The 8,619-nt window shown below is 41.1% G+C and overlaps 1 protein-coding gene and 1 long non-coding RNA gene across 2 annotated transcripts; both read left to right on the top strand.

Annotated features, from left to right (window-relative positions):
• The first annotated feature begins 2,707 nt into the window (after positions 1-2,707).
• Positions 2,708-5,764, top strand: LOC135528671 (uncharacterized). The gene is made up of 6 exons (XM_064957788.1): positions 2,708-2,759; positions 4,356-4,540; positions 4,617-4,720; positions 5,002-5,093; positions 5,253-5,433; positions 5,602-5,764. The coding sequence occupies exons 1-6, from the start codon at positions 2,708-2,710 to the stop codon at positions 5,762-5,764; spliced, it is 777 nt and encodes a 258-aa protein (XP_064813860.1).
• Positions 5,765-6,161: 397 nt separating this feature from the next.
• On the top strand, positions 6,162-7,086 carry LOC135538339 (uncharacterized). Its single transcript, XR_010455405.1, has 3 exons — positions 6,162-6,267; positions 6,371-6,412; positions 6,495-7,086. It is a non-coding gene; the product is annotated as an uncharacterized LOC135538339 (long non-coding RNA).
• Positions 7,087-8,619: the final 1,533 nt, after the last annotated feature.

Genomic DNA, 8,619 nt, shown 5'->3' with positions numbered 1-8,619 from the left:
AACAGACACTTGGAGACAAACTCACCATTCAGCAGGACAATAACCTGAAACGCAAGGCCAAATATACACTACATTTACATTTTACATTTAAGTCATGTAGCAGACGCTCTTATCCAGAGCGACTTACAAATTGGTGAATTCACCTTCTGACATCCAGTGGAACAGCCACTTTACAATAGTGCATCTAAATCATTACTGTTGATCAATAACCAATTTGACAGAGCTTAAAGAATAATGGGCAAATATTGCACAATCGAGGTGTGGAAAGCTCTTATAGACTTACCCAGAAAGACTCACTGCTGTAATCTCTGCCAAAGGTGCTTGTACAAAGTATTGACTCAGGGTATGTAATTGAGATACTTCATTTTCAATACATTTGCAAACATTTCTATAAACCTGTTTTTACTTTGTCATTATGGGGTATGTGTAGATGGGTGATTTAAAAAATATATATTTAAACATTTTATTCAGGCTGTAACACAACAAAATGTGGAATAAGTCAAAGGTACGAATACTTTCTGAAGGCACTGTAAGGCTAAAACTGTTGAGCTAGCTAGCAGCTTGGTAACTAAGGCTAAACTGTTGGCTTGCTAACAACGTAGAAAACGCATTTTACCTAACTAATTTTAGCTTGCATCACATTTAGTATTTAATCCGTTAATTAGACTAACTGGAAACAGGACATGAATGCACAAAATGAAGAACTATATTCAACTTTGCTTATATGCTTATTCCTCCCTCACTTTTTCCCCAAACGTGTTTATTTTGCCTATCAAGTGACATGTCTACCTGCCTGCTCTCCGTTTGGTATTCCCGCCTCCTCTTCTTTTTCATTGGTTGCCTGATGCAACCAATCATAATCCTTTCCGCTCTGAGAACGATTAAGTGAAACTCCTATGAGTGTTATGCTCATATAATGTAGGGTACAGTATGTGTTGGCTTCATCCACTCTGCAAAGGTGTTTTTTTCCCAGCTTTTAAGAGGACAGCAATAGACCCTCAATTATGATATCAGTGTGCTGAAATGCATTGAGATTTATATTTTAATAACAGCCAAATGTATCATGTAGCGTCAGTGTCATAGGTCTACAGAACATGAACTTTAAACCTGTCATAGAGTACAGAAAACATACATGGCTTGTGGCCCTGGGAGTATACAATGGAGCAAAAACGTGTCAAAATGATTTTTTACCAAATGTTGCTTAAAATTTGAGACTTTGCTTTTTGTCGTTATCGATGCAAAAAAAAACTATGTGGGGTAAAAATAGAGAGAAAAAGGGAAATAGTTGTCATAGTTACATAGTTGTCATAGTTTCCCTGTTGCCACTTATGTAACTGTAATAATCTGTTTACACTTTATTCAAATGAAATTATTTTCACCTATGCACTGGCCAAAGATGTTTAAATGAGAGATGTCACCTGGTGGCAACAAATGTTGGCAACAAATGGAACCACAGGAAAAACACCTTAGAAATAATATTCAATTGTCCACATGATAGAGCCATATAAGAGTTATAAGGTAACATGAGTAAATTACATCAGTTATCAGTTGACCCCGCCTTCACATGGAGTTATCTGGGGATGTACTGTTACTTGCTTTGAGGATACAGCGGTAGATTGACACATGGTGGCTTTCCTGCGGCGTTCATGTTCATGGATTCTCTCCTGTACTTCACTCGCAGTCCATTTCTCAGCAGACTTGTATTGGAATACTGCTGCCAGTTTGGGGTCAGGGCAGTATGTTACAAACATCCTAACGACATCGGAGTCAATCTTCTTACCTTGTCTCTTAAGGCCCACGTCAGCGACATCTACGGCCTTGTTCAATCGAACCCAATACTCCATAACAGCCTCTCCGGGTACAGGTTTAGTATTGTAAAAATCAGCCAAGGGCATGCATGAATAGGCCAATTCGCTGAATTTCTGTTTCAGAATGTCAAATACAATCTCTGGCTTCTCTGTAGGATCAACTGTTGTCTCATTGCGTAAATTCATCTTTACCATGTCTCTTGCTTTGCCAGATAATCGACTAATTATCTCATCTGATTGTTCCTCAACCGGACATCCCTTCCTCCTCAAGTATATTCTCATCAACTCCTCCCATTCATGAATGGAGCATTTGTCTGTAACATCTCCTCTATATGTAGGAGGTTCCTTTAAGTCTGATTGCATGGTGAACTTAATTTTACTGAGATCTACATATCCTACCGACTGGTGGCTCATAAGTACTGGACCTGCCACTCTGTAGTTCTTCCCTAATCGAGCTCCCTATTTCCTGGGCTAGCTGAGTGACCAGCTCAGCTAGACCATCTACAGGGGCATTTGGATTAACACCAGATGAAGGGCTTTCATCCAATTTTTTTGTGGAGCAAAACATGGGGGAACCTCCTGCACCTACACACTTTACAGGGGTTTGATCAGAGTATGAGAAAAACCTCCCCCTCCCAGCAGTGAATTTGGGTTCATCGCCATTATAAGATGCCATGCCACTAAACCACTAATGTTACGTTAAAATGTCTGTTGATGAACACACTTCTATGTTGGTTAACTATAAACAGCGCTCTCAATCCATCGTTGTCAGAAAAAAAAATAAACAGGAAAAAGACGTGTACTTCCGATTTTTGCCACAAGGCGGCAAGAATACCTCAATGATATAATTAGTCTCTCGAGAAGCAGCGCCGCGGTGATTGAGCTGACGTCGATCAACGATGAATCCGGGTCGAGAAGGCACCAATGTAACCGGTGCTATACTGCACCGCTGTAACTCTGCGTTGTGTGTGGTTGATTGAGACTATAGACTTGGACTTTGGAGATCAGGTCGTTTTAATTAAGCAGAACTCACTCTCTGCATCTTGCATCTGCATCCAAAAGGAAATAAAACATTTGTAGAGAACATATGTTCTGAGAATCGTCGCCTCTTTCTACAAAAGATGCACAATAGGAGGGACTGGGATCATTCGAGGAGCTAGCCATCGTTCACACATACAATAGCATACAAAATAGCATACAAAATGCAATTGCCATGCTGACTGTAGGAAAGTCCACCAAAGCTTTTGCCAGAGAATTGACTGTTCATTTCTCTACAAAAGCCGCCTCCAATGTCGTTTTAGAGAATTTGCAGTACGTCCAACCGGCCTCACAACCACAGACCACGTGTAACCACTCCAGCCCAGGACGTCCACATCTGGCTTCTTCACCTGAGGGATCCTCTGAAACCAGCAACCCTGACAGCTGATGAAACTGAGGAGTATTTCTGTCTGTAATAAAGCCCTTTTGTGGGGAAGAACTCATTCTGATTGGCTTGGCCTGGCTCCCCTGTGGCTGCGCACTTGCCCTCCCAGTCCCATCCATTGCTGCACCCCTGCTCTCCCAGTCCCAACCATGGCTGCGCCCCTGCCCAGTCCTGTGAAATCCATAGATTGGGGCCTAATGAATTTAATTCAATTGACTGATTTCCTTATATGAAATGTAACTCAGAAAAATCTTTCATTGTTGCTTGCGGCGTTTACATTTTGGTTCAGTATAGTTAACGTTAGCGAACTCTGCATTCTATACGGGTATGCCAATGGCCTGCTGCGATACTCACTATATAGCGCTTTTCAGATCTATTCATATATTTAGCTACGGCAGATAGCTAGATCGGTGATGAGATGATCATTCAGTATGTAAACTAGCGGGCTTGGCCACCAATTAAATTTGCTGGTCTTACCTTATCCTTGATCAGCATTTTGACTGTCGCATAAAATACACTTTAAATCGATGTAAAAAATACCTAATCCACACTTAGTGTGGTACTGTCAAATTGAGCAAACCAGATTGTTCAATCTTTTTGATTCAACTTTATCTCCTGTGTAAGTCACTATTCTGTCCGTCCGTCGTGTTTTGTGAGACGCCTTACAGACTACTTTATGGGGAAAAGATGTGACTATTACCATTTTTACTTTTAAAACCCATAAAAATTCAAGGATGTTTTCAGACCAGGAAATACCAAAAGTGATGATGTTGGTAAGTTTTTAGGTCTATAATTATCGCTCCTTGACCTCTCACGGGTGTTCAGAATTAAGATGATTAGGATCAATTGGTCCATAAATATTTCTAGTTTGTAGGCACTCCTAGATCATTTAGTCATGTCTCTCCTTTGGCAATGTGGAATTGTTTTGGCTGTCGTCGTAGCAGCAGCAAGCGCTGCCAATGAAGGTACGTCTAATAATGAACGCATAATATGATTATGTAGCGCTGATACCATGTTAACTTGAATAGGTTACTTATCTCATGCTGACCGCCTAACAGACTAGCCAAGTTGTGGTGTTGGCTCTTGAGATGTGAATGATGACATTATCAAATTTATATTTTTAGATTTTAATGTGGATTGTGAGAAACACTCCATTAAAGTGACATGGAAGGTCAGTCCAGAGTTGGTTGAACATGCTGCCCGTCTTTTCCTTGGACACTGTGTTCCGTCCACATTTTCTGTTCTTCCCACGGGAGAAGGGATGGCGACATTCCACTACAACCTCAATGGCTGTGCCATCAAGAAACGGGTAATGGCTAACTCTTGACCCAATGTATGCCATTTTGGATCCTGCGACGACTAATGCTTCTCCTTCTATTCCCCAGGTGACTGGCAAAAAACACATCTATTCAACCAGCCTGACTTACAGACCTAACCGAAAGCCCAAACCTGCTGCTATTAGTCACCATATAAAGTGTGTTTACATAAGGTAACCATCTATGCCAGGGGTACTCAACTCTTACCCTAAGAGGTCTGGTGCCTGCTGTCTTTCGGTTCTACTTTATCATTAATTGCACACACCTGGTGTCCCAGGTCTAAATCAGTCCCTAATTAGAGGGGAATGATTTTTTATTTTTTAAATGCAGTGGAACTGAGTTGAGTTTTAGGGCTCTATTGGGTGTAGTGTACTCTAGCTATGGTGTTGGAATCAAATCTTCCTAAGCCTTTGCCACCTTCATTATTAAACTAAACATTCCCCCTTGTATGTAGCCCTGAGGGATGGATTCCCCCATTCCTTATCCCTGCCTATGGTAGTGCTGAGGGTCATGGAGGATTGGTTTTCCACATGGCACTCCTCAATGGTGAGTGACTCATACAACATCAATTATTGTAAGAATATGTTCAGTCAACTTACCTGGTAAAGAAATTCCTAGCAGAGGACACTGCCCAAAGCTAGTTGAAACCTGTGGCTGTACAGTACGTATGAGCATTGCGCCCCTTCCCCTCTCTGTTGCATGTAGAAGACCTTACTGGTCTGGCTAAGAGCAGCCTGTTTCCCCTGGGCTCTTTCATCCCCATCTGGGCAGCAGTGGATCAGAAGGACCATCAGCCCTTGCTGCTGCTCTTGGAGGAGTGTGTGGCGGCCACAACACCAGAACTGCAGTCTGCGAGCCTGGTGTACCCCATCATCACCAACAAGGGGTATGTACCAGACCTGGCTATGGCCATGTAGGGTGCACGTTTTGGTTTTTGACTGCCTAGCGCTAAACAGCCTACTCAAATGTTGAAAAGTATTGAATACATTTTAAAGTTAGCTTATTTGCTGGATGGAAGTTCTGTTTGTCTGCTCATTGCACAATGCATTTTCAGTTGCCTTGCAGATGGGAAGACTGGGAACTCCAGGTTCCTGCCTAGGTACCACTCGTCTGCTATTCTGCTTTACCTGCAGTCCTTCAAGTTTGCCTTAGGCGAGGAAGTGAGTGGACCACAAGTTCTCTGTATGACTGGGTTGTTTTCATACTGTAGCTCTTGACTGTTCTCTTATTTCACCCCAGGTGTATATTCATTGTAAGCTTGTTGCATGGGACCCTGAGGTTTTTGATATAGAAAAGAAGGCCTGCCACTACATTAAAGAGACTGGAGAGTAAGTATTGGTCACATAACGACCATAATGACGTTAGTGCCAATGCAACAGCCAACTTTTTTTATTCATAGATGGGAGCTGCTGGACGACCCGTCTCAAAGTGACCTCTGCAAGTGCTGTGACTCGAGTTGCAAGCCTCGGTTGAAGAGGGGTGTGGATTCAGGTATTTTGAGGCACTTCATTTCAAGCCTGACTAAACTGTAGTTCCATATTCATTTGAGCTGATCACTCTTGAGTTCTGATGGGACTGCAGCTTGAAGTAATGTATATATTTTTTTTCTCAGAACCCCAGGGCCTGGTTCAAAACTCTGTTCTTGGACCGCTCACAATAGTGGAAAACTCTGAAACCCAGATCCCCAGTGAATTTGGAAAATATCCTACTGTAGAACAAGGTTGGTGATTTTGGCATTGAAGACTATAGTTTACACTTGGCTTTTAATTGTATCAGCTTTGATGCCAAATTAACTTGAACATGTCATTGTGTTCTGTATTCAGTTGACTGGTTGGTGTAATGGTCTGGAACACTTTGCTTGTCAGGTGTGTGTGCTGGTTATTTTACTGTAACATCCCCCAACGGCAATTAGATGCATGTTACTAACACTTCTTCAACCTGTTACAGGGATGGCTGTCTTTTCTGTCTCTACAGCCATCTAATTGTAGGTGGCCTGAAGGGTGCATCACTATCCCCAGTATGGATATGAAGTCCTTTGACTTGAGCACGTTTCAATAAAATGAGTACTTTACAATGGTGTTTGTTTCTAATGGTTGTCAAAATGCTTTGATCCTGATGAGATGTACCCTAAATCCAGTAGTGCGGCGCCGGTATCTACACAAAATAGCCAAGATGTGACCATCTGGTTGTAAGAAGATGATCTCAATGAGAGTGCTCAGTGTTCTGGACTTCCCAGTGTCCTGATTACTCTTGAACTGTAACACTTTCTTCTTTTGGCATAATTAGTTTGCTAATGATAGTCACAGCAGGTGTTCATGCAATGGTAACGCTATTTGAAAGCTTGTCATAAGTGAACCTGCTTATTGTTGGCTATACTTTTTCAGCAGTAGCCCACCCCAAGATCAAATTGACAAGCCAAGTTTAGAGAGGAGAGAACTGAGGCTGGATCAACAGCATTGTACATAGTTACTCCACAATACTTACCAAAATTACAGAGTGAAGAGAAGGAAGTCTGTTCAGAATATAATATTCCAAAACATGCATCCTGTTTGCAATAAGGTACTGAAGTAAAACTGTACAAAATTAGGTCAAAGAAGTAACTTTGTCCTGACTACAAAGCATTACAGTATGTTTGAGGCAAATCAAACACAACACATGACTGAGTACCACTCTTCATATTTTCCAAGCATGGTGGTGGCTGCGTCATGTTATGGGTATGCGTGTCATCGGCAAGGACTGAATATTTTCGGATGAAAATAAATGGAATAGAGCTAAGCACAGGCAAAATCCTAAAGGCAAACCTGGTTCAGTCTGCTTTCCAACAGACACTTGGAGACAAACTCACCATTCAGCAGGACAATAACCTGAAACGCAAGGCCAAATATACACTACATTTACATTTTACATTTAAGTCATGTAGCAGACGCTCTTATCCAGAGCGACTTACAAATTGGTGAATTCACCTTCTGACATCCAGTGGAACAGCCACTTTACAATAGTGCATCTAAATCATTACTGTTGATCAATAACCAATTTGACAGAGCTTAAAGAATAATGGGCAAATATTGCACAATCGAGGTGTGGAAAGCTCTTATAGACTTACCCAGAAAGACTCACTGCTGTAATCTCTGCCAAAGGTGCTTGTACAAAGTATTGACTCAGGGTATGTAATTGAGATACTTCATTTTCAATACATTTGCAAACATTTCTATAAACCTGTTTTTACTTTGTCATTATGGGGTATGTGTAGATGGGTGATTTAAAAAATATATATTTAAACATTTTATTCAGGCTGTAACACAACAAAATGTGGAATAAGTCAAAGGTACGAATACTTTCTGAAGGCACTGTAAGGCTAAAACTGTTGAGCTAGCTAGCAGCTTGGTAACTAAGGCTAAACTGTTGGCTTGCTAACAACGTAGAAAACGCATTTTACCTAACTAATTTTAGCTTGCATCACATTTAGTATTTAATCCGTTAATTAGACTAACTGGAAACAGGACATGAATGCACAAAATGAAGAACTATATTCAACTTTGCTTATATGCTTATTCCTCCCTCACTTTTTCCCCAAACGTGTTTATTTTGCCTATCAAGTGACATGTCTACCTGCCTGCTCTCCGTTTGGTATTCCCGCCTCCTCTTCTTTTTCATTGGTTGCCTGATGCAACCAATCATAATCCTTTCCGCTCTGAGAACGATTAAGTGAAACTCCTATGAGTGTTATGCTCATATAATGTAGGGTACAGTATGTGTTGGCTTCATCCACTCTGCAAAGGTGTTTTTTTCCCAGCTTTTAAGAGGACAGCAATAGACCCTCAATTATGATATCAGTGTGCTGAAATGCATTGAGATTTATATTTTAATAACAGCCAAATGTATCATGTAGCGTCAGTGTCATAGGTCTACAGAACATGAACTTTAAACCTGTCATAGAGTACAGAAAACATACATGGCTTGTGGCCCTGGGAGTATACAATGGAGCAAAAACGTGTCAAAATGATTTTTTACCAAATGTTGCTTAAAATTTGAGACTTTGCTTTTTGTCGTTATCGATGCAAAAAAAACTATG

The sequence above is a fragment of the Oncorhynchus masou genome, chromosome 5, assembly GCF_036934945.1.
Source record: "Oncorhynchus masou masou isolate Uvic2021 chromosome 5, UVic_Omas_1.1, whole genome shotgun sequence".
NCBI classification, from domain to species: domain Eukaryota; kingdom Metazoa; phylum Chordata; class Actinopteri; order Salmoniformes; family Salmonidae; genus Oncorhynchus; species Oncorhynchus masou.
Note: the sequence above shows the minus strand (reverse complement) of the source record. Positions and strands in the feature narration are given on the sequence as shown.

Bases quoted from the DNA above. Each gene is read 5' to 3' on its own strand.
- LOC135528671 (XM_064957788.1), top strand. From the start codon at position 2,708: ATGAATCCGGGTCGAGAAGGCACCAATGTAACCGGTGCTATACTGCAC. The intron at 5,094-5,252 runs GTGAGTGACTCA...TGTTGCATGTAG, and splicing joins CCACATGGCACTCCTCAATG to AAGACCTTACTGGTCTGGCT. The intron at 5,434-5,601 runs GTATGTACCAGA...ATGCATTTTCAG, and splicing joins CCCATCATCACCAACAAGGG to TTGCCTTGCAGATGGGAAGA.